An 18,180-nucleotide genomic window follows, 5' to 3' on the forward strand; every position below is an offset into this window, starting at 1 on the left:
TCTGCCATCTGTTTGCATGGGATGAAGCCCTGGTGCTCCCCTAATTGGCCATCAGTTAGGTTCCAGGAGATGGCTCTTGACAGGAAACTTTAGTTATGGTGTTTTTTGTTGTTGGTGGCAGTGGTGGTGGTAGGGTTTTGTTTTGTTTTGTTTTGTTTGAGCTGAGAATTCAACATTTGGTAGGAAGACCTGCTTCTCTTCTAAGATACAGAAATGCATGTTCTGGCTGCTACAGTCAGGCCATCTTCTCTGTACGTCTCCTGTCTCACGGGGTACCCTCTGTATATATTCCTAAGGATAAATTTCTGCCAATTAGATAGCAAACTGCTAAATCAGAGGGGCTCCTCTGTCTTCTGCAAGAAGAGGACACCACATCTGCTGAATGCTTACTGTACAGCCTGTGATGTGCTTGGACCTTCAAGTATGATAAACTGTTTGAAAACAATCTTAACTCTAGGCAATATTATCCCAAATGGGCAAACTGAGATGTAGGATTTATGTAACTGCCCATAATCTCAAAACGTGGTGTAGTCAGGATTTAGCTACTGGGTTTTATTTGACAAAGCCCATTTATTATCCAGAGCACACTATATAGGACTAGGTTTGAAAAAAAGAGAAAATCGGATGAGGGCAAAAGTGTGTATATGATATGATGTGGCATTCCTTCACTCCTCAGGACCTCACTTAACTCAGTTGAAGAAGCAGGACCAGACAGCCCACAAAATACCATCTAGTTTGTTTCTCTGATTAATCTGGGCTTATTGTTTAACCAGGAAATCTTACCAAGTTATTCAGCTTCTAGGGGCTTCCATTTCCTATTCTGCTGAACATCCGCTCTACCTTCCAGCTGGGATTCCATTCATGTGGAAATTCATAAATTATTAAAGGACTATAGGGACATAAACTGATATGATTATGTGTCCACCCAAGTCACCTGGCACACCCATAGCCTCAGAAAATCTAGCCAGATTTTCTCACTTTAGATTTTATGATTATTTTTTAAAAGATTTTACTTCTAAGTAATCTTTTCCCCAATGTGTGACTCAAACTCATGGCCCCAAGATCAAGAGTTGCACGCTCTACTGACTGAGTCAGCCAGGTGTCCCTCTTGCTTTACACTTTAGAGGCAAGGTCAAGACCATCTGAGTTCCTGTAACTTTCCTTATCTACATCTCTATAAATTTTCTACCTCTCCTTTTAGAAATAGAAAAAAAAAAAAAAAGACAAGACACATCTGTTCTCCAAGAATTCTTCCCTTGTTTGTCCAAAATCTCCTCCCCTGTGGCCCTGTTTCCATCAAGTATTTCCTTTAGTATTTTGTTTCCTTCATCTTCTTGGATGTGTGTGTGAACTCATCACAAGGACACTCTCCAAGAGCCCACCAATGCCTCATGCTCCCCCTCCCTCCGTCCCTCCTCAGTCCCTCCTTTCCTTCCTCCCTCCTACCCTCCCTAGCTTCTACCAGCTTCCTGAAAGAAAGAGCCCTTAGTCTGGGTGACCTTACTTCCTCAGGGGCCACTCACTCCCTGCAGGCTAGACACCATTCTCACCACTTGACTAAAACTTTTCCCTCTATCTGTATACCTCTTGGCTTCCATATGCACTGAACACTGCTGACCGTCCTTCCTCTCATGAATCTTCTCTCAGCTTCTGAGGTTTCCAGTGTGGTTCTCATGGTTGATGCTTCGGTGTTATTTCCTGGTTTTCCCCTCATGCCTCATTCTTAAATGTAAGAATTTTCCCAAATTCTAAACTTGGTCCTTTTATACTCTCTCTTCTATCATGCAATCCTATGCCACCTCATGGCTTCAGCTATTAATTCTACATGAGCAATTTTTAGGTGAATTTTAAGACTCCAACAAGAGCTCTTGTCTTACTTTTTTCCATCTCCTGGCAGGCATTTGTTCTTGGGTGTCCGTCTTGTATGTCACATTCATTGTATTTGTAATGGAAAACCACTGTGCCTCCCAAATGGATTCCTCTGTACTCCCACTGGATCTTCTTGATCCTGAATACATACCACATTCCTTCTATGCCCTTTGCATTCAGTCAAGGAGTAAGCCCTCTGGTTTCACCTCTCATTCCAATGCAGTCCTCCTATAATGGTCTCATGACTACCACCTGGATATACAGATGCTGAGCAGATATTCTGCCTCGTACTCACCTTACACAGCATTCTCGGATTAGTCTACCAATACAGTGATCAAGTGACACTGTTGTATTACATAAAATTCTCAATTACCCTAGTCCCAAAATTAAGGGCTCGTGGTGAACCAGTCCCAACATGCCTGTGAACTCATTTGCCCCAACACCTTTGCCAACCACCCTGACACAGCCTCCCTCCAGCCAGCTGAAATGGTTCAGTGTTCCTTACAAGAACTGTTGTGCTGTTCATACTGTCTCTACTGCCAGTGCTTCCGGATGCACCCCAACGTGCCATCATGCCCTGTCTTTCACAAAGACCTTCCTGATTCCCCTTAGTAGTCGTCACTCCCTTCCCTGGACTCCCCTAAGTCTGCTTTCTGGATCCTTCCACTTTCTGCCTTGTGCATGCATCACATCTTCTCTCATAGAAGCGAACCCCTCAAACCAGGATCTGTGCTGCCTGATTCTTCCCTTGGCACTGAACCCAAACACTTGGAGGTGGTAGATTCTCGGTATGATGTTAGGCAAATGAAGGAAACCACTAGGCAATGGCTGTTTGTGGGAACCAGATAAAGAATATGTGTGTCAGAGACATTCAAAGACACACCATCTTACCGTTGTGCCACTGATCTGGTTCTAGAGACCCTGAGCTGAGGGGCCTCCAGAATTGAGATCAGTGGATCTCAATCAGTGGATCAGGGACCCTTCTCCACCTAGAGCTTGCTGATGCACACCCATCATTCTGGACTGCTCGCATCCGGCTCCCAGGGTCAGGCCATCCTGACACCCACAGCCTATTCCAGCTCTCCTGACTGCACGAAAGGGTACTTTGCCATTCTTCCCCATGGGTCAGCCACTTGGCTTTTCTGATACACTTCTCCACACACACAGCAACGGGGAAGAGTCCGGGGGATGGCTTCCAGATTGCACCCACACATTTTACTCAGGCCCTGGGCGCATCAGCAATCAGGTATTTGTAGTTGAACCAATAAAGCATTCAGGTGATGAGACTAGCAAAGCCAGACAGAGAGAAGGAACAGGGCTGGGCATCATCGAACACACCTGTCATGGCCCTAAATACATGCCTATGTCTAAAATGATGTTTTCTCCAAAAAGTATCTTCCTTAAATGTGTCCCTTATAGGAGTCTGGGGATGGGAGAATGGAGAGAACTAAAACATGCTGAAGGAATGATCCATTTCGTAATACTACTACTACTAGTAATATTAGCAGTAGTGATAATTATTACTCTAAAAATTTACGCAAATAGCTAGTATTCCTAAGATCCTCCCTCGTAAAACAAAACAAAACAACAAACAAACAAAAACCAAAACCCAAAAAATAAATAAATAAATAAATAAATAAATAAAACCAAAAAGCCACTGGGACCCATGCTTTTCTTGTGTCTCATGAACCCTGACGACATTTCTGTGCCATCGCATGATGGCCTGTGCATGTCAAGGTGGTGGGGTTCACGCTGGTGAAGACCCTGTGGAAACTCCTAAGGCTGGAACGGCAGAGCCAGCCACTTCCAAGAATAACAGGGAATGAGAATCAAGTAGACAACTCACTTTAAAGATGAAAGAATATCAAACAAGGGTTTATAACTCCAAGAAATAATGTCTAGTTCCAAGACCTTCTGTCCGTCACGGATCTAAGCACATGTTCCACAGAATAAGGCAGAGTACTCACTCTCTGTCGATGACAAGGCAGGTCACAGCCTCTGCGGCGATTACGTTTGCTGTCCTCACATCCTCCCTGCATAAGAAAGAGAGAGACGTTGAAGTAAAAGGACTTTTAAAATCAGAGAAAAGTGTTCACTGCGATTCCTTTCAGGAGACACAGTGAATCATGTAGACCCTCTGATGTATCTATCCCCAGAGTTAGGCTTAGTTGATGTATCAAACTTCTTCGTCCCGAGGAACCACCCTATTCTTGCCATTAATCCCTCAAATCCTACAGTTACGATCCAGGAGTTAGAATTTTTGATCTTAAAGTTTCATTTATGCAAGTGAAACAAAATTTTATATCCTCATAGCCCTGAGCTCTTTGGGGAATTAAGGAGTTAACTGGATAATGATGAGGATGGTAATGACGTGAGTAATGTGAGTTTTTAAAAGACCCAAAGGTAGATTTCTGAGGACTGAGTAACCCATTTATGTATGAATTTATTATTCTAACCTTGAGAACAATGGATCTGTTTTAATTATCACCTCAGAGACCCTGTTTTAATGTGGCTAACCTTCTGGCAACTTCTAACACACAGTTATTCATCAATACCACAGTTCTCAGCTCTTCAAGATTATCTGACAAATATTAATTGCTCTGATTGAAATGTGTACATACTGTTTGGAAATATCCAATTTGTCACTGTAGGCGTATCTATGAACTTCTTAAACCTTTAGAAATGTGCTCTTCTATTTCTCATCTTACCCAGAGGTCAAAGACAGACTTTGTAAATTAACATTAGCATTTCATTCTGAGCTACTAAAAATGTCATAGTAGCGCTGTATGAAAACATTAAGTTTTACATGAAAATGTACTCTTTTCCCCAGAAAAATAAAATGTCAAAGTTAACATAATGATAAATATAAGTTGGAAATATATTACACAGAAATAATATGCTGTTAATAATACATTCAAAAACTCATAACCCAAATATCATAGGTCTCTAACAATAGGCTTTTAAAGTCTTGAAAATAAAGACGTACCAGCTGAATTTTTATTGTTTCAGAATATATTATGTTCTCACATATATTTCTGAACCTGGTATTTTTTCTGCTGATACGTCTTTCACTGTTGCTACGCTGCAGTGTTGCGATTACAGCTGTGGGGCACCTGGCTGGCTCAGTGGGTAGAGCCCGCAACTCTTACTCTCGGAGTCGTGAGTTTGAGCCCCATGTTAGGTGTAGTGATGACTTAAAAAAAACTTAAAAAAATTAAAGGGATAAAATTATAGTTGTTTCACAGGAACCATTAGTATCGAGTATTTGGTAAGCAAGTGCCCCCTTAATAAAATTATTTTTCAGAAACAGCTGGATGATATTGTTAAGCATTCCTATTTCACAGAGACTTTAAATTCATGTTTCCTCTTCCAAGGGAATCCACACTGGCATTCTGGTAGAGTCGTGTTACATTTTACATTGATTTTGGAAGGAGGAGGTTTTTTTTTGTTGTTGTTTGTTTGTTTGTTTTAAAGAGGAGAAGGGAGTTGAGGGAAATTGGAAGGGGAGGTGAACCATGAGAGACTATGGACTCTGAAAAACAATCTGAGGGTTTTGAAGGGGCGGGGGAGTGGGAGGTTGGGGGAACCAGGTGGAGGGTATTAAGGAGGGCACGTATTGCATGGAGCACTGGGTGTGGTGCAAAAACAATGAATACTGTTACGCTGAAAAAAAAAATGTTAAAAATAGAACTACCCTATGATCCAGCAATTGCACCACTAGTTATTTACCCAAAGGTTACAAAAACACAGATTCAGAGGGATACATGCACCCCAATGTTACTAAGAGTATTATCAACAGTAGCCAAACTATGGAGAGAGCCCAAAGTCCATCGTCTGAAGAATAGATAAGGAAGATGTGATGTATATATAAAATGGAGTATTATTCACTGTTTTCTTTGAAAAACGTGTCTTCTTGAACAACGAATACAAATACTAAACCTACATTTTAAAATGTAAAAAAACAAAAAAAAACAAAAAAAAAGATTTTATTTATTTATTTGACAGACAGAGATCACAAGTAGGCAGAGAGGCAGGCAGAGAGAGACGGGGAGGGGGGGTTTTGCCGGCTCCCCGCTGAGCAGAGAGCCCGATGCCTGGCTCCATCCCAGGACCCTGGGATCATGACCCGAAAAAGGCAGAGGCTTTAACCCACTGCGCCAGCCAGGTGCCCCAGAAGGAGTTTTGAGCACATTAATTTTCCATACAATCACACCATGTGAGCTTCCACTTGTTCGCAGCTAGTTTTAGGAATGTAAGTAAAATTTATCTTTTTCACTAGGTTTGGGTTTTTTTGTTTTGTTTTGTTTTGAAGAAATCTTGGGTGTTTTACATCATCACTTTCTCTTATGAAAGCAACATTTCCACTTCTGTTTCTCACTGGTTATTGCTATTAAAGGAGAGAAGTGATCGATTGAGTGTGTATATTTAACCCACATATCGTACTAAGTTCACGTCTGAGGCTATAACTTTTATTGCAACCTCCTCAGCCCCCACAGGATTCTGCCAGGGCCCCGCTCAAATCCCCACCTTCCAGCCAAACTGGCTGCCTCTGTTCTCTGCTGAATACACCCCCACCTCCCCAGCCTATGGAGCGGGGGTGGGGGGTGGCTTCCTTCCTCAATTCATTAGAATTAACTAGACCAGGTTCTCTACCCATCACCGCCTGATGCACCTCTTGACCCATGGACCTCTGACAGTCTGTAATCTGTACGCTTATTTGTGTGTCACTTGGTTGGCGATTCTATCCCCCTCCCACTAAACCATCCGGGAGCAGGTTCCATAGCTAGTTTTACTCCCTGTCTTACCCCAAATGCAGAGGCATGCAGGAGGCGCCTACTGTGTGGTCCAAGAATGGCTAAGGTACCACAGCGTCGAGCCGGTGGGTAGGTCGAGCAGAGAGCAGGCTTTGGACACATGTGGGATTTAGGAGGCAAGCTACAATCCACGTGAAAACCTTGAAATGGGAATGGTAAGAGCGTGTACTCCCTGGAGGGCATTAAATGCGACAGAGTTAAGTTTATTGTAATGCCCCATGGGTGGAGAGCAGCGCGTTCTTCCCTGCATGCTGGTCCTTTCCTCTCCTGTGCGGCCACGCTGTTCAGCGGTTTACCCTGCCCAACAGAGTGCAGATACTCTTTCTGCTCCAAGGGAGCAGATGATATATTTTCAGTTCCATGATCACTTTCTGAGCAGGAATTTCAGTGAAGTGGACACAACAATGGGCAAAAAACATCAGTAATGCCCATTAGGTCTTTCATAAATCATATGATTGACTTTCTTTTCTTTCCTTCCTTCCTTCTGCCCATCCATCCTTCCTTCATTTAAAAAAAATGTTTTATTTATTTTTTAGAGAGAGAGAAAGTGCAGGATCAGGGGGGAGCTGCAGGCAGAGGGAGAATCAGACTCGCCTCTGAGCAGGGAGGCCCACACGAGACTCCATCCCAGGACCCTGAGATCATGACCTGAGTCAAAGGCAGATGCTTCACCGACAGAGCCACCCAGGTGTCCAAGAATGACTTATTTCTTAGGAGGCTGCTCACCGTAGTATGTTACTACACATTGCTGCTACTTTAAAAAACAAAATGTGCACCTATCACAGCTTTACAGAAAACATATTAAATCTGAATTTTCCTAAAATACATTACCATCTTGACGATTTAGAAATTGCCCACAAAGTCTTTAAAAATATAATGTATACAAAATAATGCTTTGTTCCGAACATATTCTCTGTGCATATTCATTTTTTAACTATTTCAGCCCAAATTTCCAATATTTTAACATTTTATTGTATTATCTGGCCTAAATTGGGTCTCCTTTTTCAAGTGAATGCAATTTTCTTGCAACAAAAAGAAAACACCTCAATATTTTAAAATAGAGATGGGGAATAAAATATCAGAAGAGTGCCTTTGTGAAGAAAAATTGGAATTACTTTATTTTAAAAAGGAGTTATGACCTACAATCGGGCTTAGTACCTAGTAATGTACGTCAAAACAGAAAAGAAGCATAACATGGGGAAAACCACATATTAGCCATTAATTATAATATCTGCCATTTATTCAGTACCTAGTATATGGCAGGAACTGTATTAGGTGATTTGCACAAATCTCACTTAAAGCAGACAGCAGAGGGTGGATATTTTATCTCAAATGCACACAGGAGGACAAAGGTTAAGCAGCGCCCCCAGAGTCAAACACAGCTGGTGAGTAGCTGCTTTTGGAATTTGAATACAGAGCTGGGGGGCTCCCGAGCTCATGTCCGTCCACAGAAGTCCACTCCTTATACACTCTGCTAGCAGATTCCACTCTGACAACAATTCTAAATGCATTCTAATGCAGAAAGACTTGGGGGTAGTAAGTAGTCATAATGCCTGTCACCAGAAAAACATATATATTTAGTCGTTAATAAAAACAGCTTTTGCATGTGCATGGGTGGTGCACTGCAAAGCTAATTCAATAATCTGTTTTGATTCTCACAGTGTTCAAATTTCTATCCGTGGCTCTGTCCTAGCCCTGCGATGTTACTTTGTAGTGATGTTACAATAGGAAATTATTAAATGCCAAGTTCACTCAATGCGAAACTCATGTTGCCACTAGGCTGTCATTGTATCTCTGTTATTAAGGTGTTTTGTGCCATTAATGCCTGTTTATGCGGGTATCTAGACGTGCTGTACCTGTGGACTGAGAAAGCCTGCTCCCAGGAGAGACCGAATGCCATCTGATCAAGAAGTGGCATATGCTCACCCCTGATTTTAGGAGAGATGGTATAGAAGCTTCTAATGAGAGAACGTTACTCACAGAAGCTGCTAATACTGTGACTTACTGTGTCTGCTTATTTCCTCGGCAGGTCCAAGCAAATATGTGGACTGAGGTAGAAAACATGACGTACTCGTCTAATACAGAGGTCCTAATAGCTCCATGTGGCTATTAAACCGTCCTCTGTGCATACACAGCTGCTATGATACTGGTTTCACATAGATCATCTGCCCAGTTAGAAGGGCTTCACGTAATACCACCTTAGATGAGAAAAAGAGGAAGGAGGGAGATCGTGTCACTAATAAAAACAGCTTTCTTTGATTCTTACTTTTTTGTCAGATCACGGTATGTGATCATTTCTAGCAGAAGAAATAGGAGATTTGGAAAGTCTCCCTGACACTGACCACAAGATAATCTCATAACTGGAATTATAAGATAATGTACAATATCCTTAATTAAGAACCACCAAACACACGCACCTGTATCTACATGAGGGGCCAAGTCTAGCACACGCACGGTCTCTAAAAATCAGACCTCCTGCTCAGCCATTTCTGTGTGTGTTAGCTGACAGTGAACAAACACATACTACTGAGCAAGCAGCTTCTGTTGGCTGATTAACTTCACACGTGCTGTTGATTAATGAGTCATTACAAGCAAAGCTATGCAGATTAGCAGGGCTCTCTAAGCCTTTCTGGAGAAGTTAGAAATTCCTTTCCATGAAATCATACAGCATGAAAAACACCCCACATATCTGCAAACACAGTTTTCTGGGCACTGACTCTGAGACTCTGTGAACTTCATCACTGGAATCTTCATCATCGCTGTATCCCAACGTGGAGTCACTGTCAGTGTCTGAATAATCCATAGCAAGGGCTCACGCGGGCTCTTGTTGCTCTGAAGCAATTTTCTTATGCCTCATGCCTGTGAGGGAACTCTCCAGCACATCGAGACCTCAGGGGAACGACACAGAGTGTAGGAGGCCAAAGTAGAGCATAGTTCATGCAGAGGAGCTGCCTGAGAAGCTTTTCCAGCTCTAGAGCAATGTGACCGCGGGCACCTGAGCCCTCCCTCCCTCCGAGCCAGCCTTCATGGAAACTGACACCTGAGCGCTCACAGCAACGCTGGGCTCCTGGCCCTTCCCTCTCAGTCAAATGCAACAGTGCAAGTTCACAGCGGAGTCTGCTTCATGCTGGACAGAATAAACCCTTCCCATCTCAAAAATCAAAGGCAAACAAACTACAAGTGGGATGATAAACACCCAACAGCCACTTAAATTGAAATTAAGCTTTGAATTAGTGATGAACTAGAATTGCAGAATTTGTGGCAAATTCAACCGTGCCTTCCAATTCGAAAGTTAGGTCCCAGAGCGTGTACGTGTTCTCGGACAAAAAGCCGAATCAGGCCAGTCACCTACTCTACTTCCTATTTGGTTGTGAAGTTAATCCAACATGATTCGTGCCTCCCGCGCTCTGTAAAATAGATCGATGGACCGCACCCAAAAACACGTCTTCTAACCAGGGCTGGCAAAGAGTAAGCAACCAGTCAATTTTAGCTGCCATATCCTATCATCATTTTGGCGTCTTCTAGGACATCTCAGAAGCAGTGACCCTTTCCACTTCCTGTCTGGAAACTCATTCCCTAAGTTTCTGTAGTAATCAGTCTCCTAATTCTTTCTGCTACCACCTTCTCAATTTATTTTCCTGAATCCTTTACCTTAGTGCACTGAAATACAGGTGTTCCTCCAAAATTCTGTTTCTGGCTTTCTATCTTGTTGCTCTTACTTCTCTCATTGGGGAAATCTCACCTCATCTTATGGTATCAACTCTTAGCTTTATAAACGACTCCAAAGACTTCATTTGAAGCGTTCTCTCTCTCCTTTGGAGAGAGATATCGCCTTCCTCTGGAAGTTCCACTGTAATCTCCAACTCAAACCCAACTCACTCTCCCTTAACTGCAAAACGTCGGTTTTCTGTGGGCACCCTAAGACATCACCCTTTGGGTTAATGACATCACCATTCTTTTTTTTTTTTTTTTTTATTGGCAGAGAGAGACACAGCAAGAGAGGGAACACAGTAGAGGGAGAGGGAGAGGGAGAAGCAGGCCTCCCGTGGAGCAGGGAGCCCAATGCAGGGCTTGATCCCAGGACCCCAGGATCACGACCTTAGCTGAAGGCAGACGCTTAATGACTGAGCCACCCAGGCGCCCCAATGACATCACCATTCTTACACTCATCGAGGCTCAAAAGAATAAATTCATTCTTTGCTCTCTCTGTGCCTGCATAGGTTTGCTCAGACTGGCTCAGTCTCTGCCTTCTCTCTTGTCCCTCTCCTTCCAGTGCATTCCTAGAGCTACTGCTCTAGGTGGGCCATCACCATTCCTACCAGGAATGCTGATCTGGGCTTGTAACTGGCCCCCGTGCTCCTGCTCAATCCCTCTTCCAATCCACGTCTCACTTTGTTGCACATTTTCAAATTTAAATCTAGTTGTGTCAACTCGTTGCATGAAAGCTTTCAAAGGAAACATCAAGGAAAGAAAATTTCTGCACTGTCATTTAGGGTTGGAAGGGTCATTAGGGTTGGAAGTCTTCTGCTCCCTGACCTATGACTTATGACCTATGACTGCACTTGTGACAAATAACAGTTTCCTTGGAAGACCCCAGCTGTTATCCTCATGTCTGTGCACAGGGAGATGAGGCTGCCAAGAACCCTCCATCCCAGTTCAAATGTTCACCTGTGCAAGCTTCCACGATCTTTCAGTAGCATTTGTGAAGGTAAAAAAAAAAAAAAAAAAAAAAAAAAAAAAAAAAAAAAAACTGCCCAAGAAATAGGTCTACATATTGATTACAGAAAAAAGTAGTTAAACAAAAAAAGAGAGAAAAATAGAAAAATACTATGATGGCATCCACCAGGAGATAACTAAGGTTAACATCTTGGCAAATATCCTTCAAACACTTTATTATTCTTAAGTATTCACATGTTTCGTAAACAATAATCATAACAAGGCATTAGTTATTTTAACAAATATTTCGTAGGAGCTATTATATCCTGTATGCCGGAATCTGCAGTGTAGTGAGGACAGAAGTTAAATCAGTATGCAAGCGTGTATTTGCAAATGCCGATCAGACAGCACACAATCAGAGCTATGACAAGGGAGGATCTCATTTGGCAATTCAGATGGCAGACAGCCTTTTTGAGGATGTTAAACAGTAAGACTAGGAGACAAGTGCAACATAGGCAGGAGCCCCAAGGAAGGAAATAGCATATTTTAAAACAAAGAAGAAAACATCTTATTGGAAAACAAAGAAGGCAAGAGTTGTGTGATTGAGGAAAAGAAGGCGGGGGCTGGGAGAAACCAAACTGGAGGGCCAGGCCACATCATTCAGTGCCTGGGGCTACTCTCAGGATTTATTTTTTTAGGAAGAGATTAAGGGCACTTGGGTGGCTCAGTGGGTTAAGCTTCCCACTCTTGATTTAGGCTCAGGTCATGAGAACATGATCTAGGAGTCATGAGGTCATGATCTTGGGGTTATGACCATGAAGCTCCATATTGGCTGGCTGGGGAGTCGCCTCAGATTCTTTCCCTCTGCCCCTCCCCCCACTCACACTCCTACACTCACTTGCTCTTTCAAATAAATATATAAAATCTTTATGGAGAGATTGACTAAGTGAACCTTTTTTCTTTTTAATCCTAATATATAAACCTTAACAATTCGCTGGAAAGCTCAAGCGCAATTAAAGGAAACACTTTGTATGCGATGATGAAATAAAGCATCAAGGAAATCATTTCAGATTTGCCCATGCAAGGCAGTCTCTGCTTCTCCTCAAGAGTAGGGACTCATGACACGACCTCAAAGAGGGTATTTCTCTAGGCAGAACAATCCCAAGTGGGATCCATAAAGTAACTCCAAAGTTTATTCTTCCTGGCAACACTGATGGGTATGTCCACCCACCATATTAATTCACTTCCTCAGAGGATGCAAATCCTCTTCCATCTATGCCCTCAGAAGGTCATAATAAATAAGAGTCACGGATTTGGAAGATTTCCATTTTTGCATTGTTTTTATGACTTCTGTTGCGTTGATGGCATAAGGAATCTTTCATGGGACATAGGAACTTCGCATTCTATGGCGTGCTTCAGTGACAATGAACATAGATATTTGTTAGACTGAACCAAATGAAATTGACCCTTCGGCATGGCTGTTGGCAATTTCATGCGGTTCAACTGTATGAAAAGGGGAGGGAAGCAATTGCAAAGGAGTTACTACAGCTATTTCTCCTCCATTGTGCTCCCTTCCACGCTGCTCCCATATTCCATATTTGAATGTGTACATTCCTCTGAATGTTGATGTGACTGATGGCTTCTGCTCTCCTATCTAGACATTAAAGACAGTTCTCTGTACGTTCCATTATTGCTAGGGTATGAATGAACTGCTGAGGAAACTCCTAGTTTTTTTTGTTGTTGTTGCTGTTGCTAGAATACAAATAGTATTGACTATGTACTCTAGCTTCGAACAGTAAACTTTTTGGCAAAGTCTTACAAATATGAAGAATGTCTTCCCAGAGTGTATTTCATGGAGAGAAGGAAGAGTTCGCTTTTCTTGTTTATTCTCTGTTATTTTATTAGTTGTTTAGAAGCATAGATTTAGATATTATGTTGCCATGGTTTTCTCAGGGGCCCATCTGGTCTGTTTCTGAATGATTTAGAGGTATTTTAATTTTAGAGGGAAAAAAGGAGGAGGAAAATTTTCCTCTATTAAAATTTAAAAAGAAGTCACACAACAGAATAAATGTTCCTTTGCCCAAATCAGACACCCACTTTCCTCCTGATTCCATGCTTCCCCTTCTCTAAACCATACTTCACAAAATAATTTGAACAAAACAAACCTGGTGGTTGGTTTTACTTTTCAGACAGTGATACATATAAGTTTGTAATTTAATGGGCCAAAGAAAGTTTGCATTGTGGAGAAGGTATTAACAGACATATTATTCCATTTGTGTGTCAGAGGTTGTAAGCACCTTTTTTTTTTTAAGATTTTACATATTTATTTGAGAGAGAGAGAGAAAGAGAGCACACACAAGCAGGGGGAGGGGCAAAGGGAGAGGGAGAAGCAGACTCCCCGTGAGCAGGGAGCCCAACAACACGGGACTCGATCCCAGGATCCTGAGATCATGACCTGAGCTGAAGGCAGACGCTTAACCCACCGAGCCACCCAGGTCCTAAGTACTTTAAAGAATAAAATAATGCACTGGTCTTTTTTCTGCATGTCTTCTGCATTCCACAGAGCTCTCAAGTAATTCTTCTGTTCTCCCTATCTTTAAAGTAGCAGAAACAGAATTCTACTAGAATGATGGCTAGAATTGAGGGACTGGTAAATCCCAACTGCTGCTTATCTGATAACAGTGTTAATTAAGTTGTGTGGGCACATATTTCAAAGGCCTTTACCTAATGTGCCTTGGAGCTGGGAGTGCGTCCTCTCCTGTTAAGAATCCGAGGCACCATGTCAGGAGGGTGTCTCTCATTTCTTGTTCTATTGCCAACTTAGTACGTGACCTTGAGGAAGTGCCCCATTCTCTGTTTCATTACCCACATATGAAACAGTGACTGAGATCACTGTTCTGTTCTCTGCTGTAATTAGTTTTAGCAACGTGGACACTTTTCCAAAGTTCCAATTATCATGGTTTTCAATGCTCCTGGGACAATTCCTCCTGAGTCCAAGGGTATTGCTTTAGATAGAAAAGGACATGATGAGCCTGTAATTGTGATCTACTATGTGAATATGTCAGTGGCATATCATGGCATAGATTTTCATATTAATCATGTTAATCTGTGACGAAAAATGTATTTTCACATGAAAATTAGACATGTTCACTTCAAATAATATATTCACAATCAGAAGTCAAGAAAACTTAGTAAGTCTTCATAAAATAGTATTTTGATACTTAAAAATTAAAATTGAGATTTTTAATCAGGCTCCTTCAGGGAAGAGAAATATCTAGAAAGTTCATTTATTATTATTATTACTTTTAGAATTTTAAGAGAGAGGCAATTATAAAAGATCTTTTCCCTTTTTTCTTTGGTTCTTGCTCATAAATATTTTCTATTTTGCATATTTGAATAAAGTGCTAGCTTTTTAAATAATAATCTTAAGTGATTTTAGAGTCTAGTTCATCTAACACACTATAATTTCATCCAAACTGAAGATCAACTTGGAATCACAGATAAACAGAAGAAACAACTTAATTGGTTAAGAAAGGAAACTCATGGCTCTGCTTATACAAGACAAATTTGAATAAAAAGTGCTGAAGCAAAACTCCTGTATACAAGCAAAACAATTGGTGTTGGTTAGGAAAAGCAAATGGGATACTGGATTTATTAAGTATATTGATCAATTTTTACCAAGAATTTTAATATATTAGACTTGCTTTCCCTGCCCAGCAACTTTAAGTTATGTATATGATTTTAAATAGTTGTAAAATATTATACACCTAAATATCTAAATAATTGAGAGCTAATTTCTTTAATATGTAAAGGTTTTCTACAAGTCAGTAAGAATATAAAAGATAAGTTCTCAATTAAAAAATGAACAAATTATATGAACACTTTATAGACAAGTAAGAAATAGCTTTTAAATAAGAGAATAGGCCACCAAACAGTGAGATAAATGCAATAGCCTTGTGAATACACTATTGATAGAAATATAATCTAGTATAACATTTTTGTAGACAATTCAGCTTTGTTTAATAATTCGGCACTATTGATTAAATTTTTTCTTGTGATTATTTATTTCACAGAGGTACTCACACTTTTGGGAAACAATGACATTAAATATTACTACAACATTGTAATAACAACATTGGAAATAACCTAGATATCCATCAATGTGGCATAAAATTTTTCTACAACAATACAAGGGGATATTTTTTAAAGAAACTATTTAAATAACTGCCTCTCTGATTTCTTACCATTCAGTTTTCCCTCCCTTCTGCTATGGCCCCCTGTGCTCTAAACTCTGGGAAACTGAGGGATACAGAAGCAAGAGGGTGGTGGGATGTGGTAACCGGGTAATGGGTATTAAGGAAGGCAGATGTTTTAACGAGCACTGGGTGTTATACGCAACTAACGAATCGTCGAACACTACATCAAAAAGTAATGATGTTATATGTTGGCTAATGAACATAATAAATAAAATAAAGTAAAATAAGATAAAATAAAACTGGAGAATATATATATGTACTCGATCTCGAGGATATCTTAAGTGAAAAGACCCTGAACGAAACTATGTGTATATACCCTCATTTATGTAAAATACACACAGATAAGCATACATTAAAATTGGTTATGTCAGGGTGTGTTACAAGAAGTAATTACATCCAGGGAAGAGAGTATGTGATTAAAGGACAGAAAAAGGAAGGAAAATTACTTCTGTAGCTTTTACGTTTTATATTATGTACTTGAATTACCTATCACAAAATAAATATTTTTTTCTGAAGTAACTACATGAAATAATAGAAATTGACTCTTACAAGCGATTTCTGGGTAGAGAGGCTGGCGAGGTCTTACTTTCCTCAGGGGCCTTGTCTGGGTTGACTGCCTGTTTAGCTGTTGTCCCTCCCAGGGCCGCCTTTCAACCCCCACCCCGCGGGCATCCCCAGTGAGCAGGACTCAAGCTAATTTACGCTGAGCTGGTCTGATCACACGGCAGGGATACTGGCTTAGCGGGTGGAGCAGTAAAAACGTTTTACACAGTATCCTCCCGCGTCATTTACAGCACTGCCTTTTGCCCTCCTTTCACTGGCAGCAATGATAGGAACTAGATGACCTACTAAGGAAGGTATTTTTTCCAGCAGGGACATCTACATCTTAACCCCCCTAACCCTTGTAAGGGTGGCATTATGGGCCTCTTCAAATGTTAAGCCAGCAACTGTAGGTGCACATATCAAACATTTGGTATGGATATCTGTATATGTACGTATGTAATAACTAACACCTCTATTTAACAGTTCCTTGAGACTGTATTTTTTTTTCTATTGCAAAATCCAAGTTTATTTTGGAAAAAAAAAAGACACAAAAGTTTAAAATGTCTAATATGGTTCTTTCCTGTATTATTAAAATATCAAAAGTAATTCCTCTTGTTCATAACCTGGACATCCAAACACAATAATTATCTGTACGTGAAAATTGTACCCCACATTTATTTAATGGAATAAAATACAAGACAAAATGTGATGTTCATGTAACACTTATTTGAGACATATAACATACTTTATATATTCTCCATAGAATAATATGGTGATTATTTTCCTTCTACATAGAGCAATCCAATATTCAATAAAAAGCCGTTGTATTCCATGGTGCCTGGCTGGCTCATTCGGGTAAGTGTCTGCCTTTGGCTCAGGTCATTGTCTCAGGATCCTGGGATTGAGCCCTATTTCCGGCTCCCCACTCAACAGTGGGCCTTTTTGTCCCTGTGCCCTTTCCCCCACTCATGGACTCTCCTTCTCTTTCTCAAGTAACTAAATAAAATCTTTAAAAAAATTTAACATTATTTATTTATTTGACACAGAGAGAGAGAGCACAAGTAGGCAGAGAGGCAGGCAGAGAAAGGGAGGTAAGTAGGCTCCCTGCTGAGCAGAGAGCCTGATGCGGGGCTCAATCCCAGGATCCTGAGATCATGACCTGAGCTAAGGGCAGAGGTTTAACCCACTGAGCTGTATGTTTAATATTTCTACAAGTAATTGGAAAATAAATTTTCTCTCCATAATGATTTTTCACAATATACTCACACAAGGTACATTAACTGTATCTATAAAGTCCCTGGTAAACCTTGGCATTAAGAGCAGAACCTTGTTCTTAGAAGAGCAGATTCAAAAGTTACCACATCTAGGTTCAAATACCAGATGTGACACTGATTAGCCATTTTTTTAATCTAGAACAAGACTTTAAGTTCCCTGCTTCTCCATTTTCTTGGGAAAATAAAATTACTTAACAGGATCAATATAATGAAGAATAAGTAATTATATGTACAAAAGCACCTGGATTAGTGTCTGACATACTGATCACTCAGTAAACATTAGACAGTATAATTATGATTTCACTATTTTTGTAACATATCTAACCCCAAAAGATTCCCTTTGTTCTTGTTTACCTCTGGTAAATCATAACTCACATGCCTCATATCTGAAAAGTGTGTCAAGGATTAATAGTTATCCCTTCATAGTGAATAAATCCCTTGGTTGATAATATAACACATGCCTTCAATGTGCAGTCGAGGGTTTCAGATCACACCTGTGAAATTTTCAACTATAGCTGACTTTAATCTGAAACTTGCAGGAATTAATGAAAATGGTTTCTTGTTGTAATACAGAAAAAAAAAAATTACTTTCACTCATTCATTCACTTGCTCATAAAGTCCGGTTGCCAGATTTAGCAAATAAAATTAAAGACCATCCAATTTAATTTAAATTTCAGATAAGATATATTTTTTAAAGATTTAATTTATTTATTTGACAGATAAAGATCACAAGTAAGCAGGGAGGCAGGCAGAGAGAGAGGAGGAAGC

The 18,180-nt window shown here is 40.6% G+C and overlaps 1 protein-coding gene across 3 annotated transcripts in view; it reads right to left on the reverse strand.

Moving 5' to 3' along the window:
- PRKG1 (protein kinase cGMP-dependent 1) overlaps positions 1 to 18,180 on the reverse strand; it is a gene marked incomplete at its 5' end in the record, with an annotated part of 1,240,279 nt that overhangs the window by 139,112 nt on the left and 1,082,987 nt on the right. For 2 of the 3 annotated variants that reach the window (XM_080822909.1, XM_080822908.1), the window contains one exon: positions 3,837 to 3,902. In XM_080822909.1, the coding sequence (XP_080679035.1) occupies positions 3,837 to 3,902 (66 nt within the window). Of the gene's footprint in view, positions 1 to 3,836; positions 3,903 to 9,400; positions 9,598 to 18,180 lie in introns of those variants that run through there. The other variant, XM_080822910.1, reaches the window with a different exon arrangement.

The sequence above is a fragment of the Martes martes genome, assembly GCF_963455335.1.
Source record: "Martes martes genome assembly, chromosome: 14".
NCBI lineage: Eukaryota > Metazoa > Chordata > Mammalia > Carnivora > Mustelidae > Martes > Martes martes.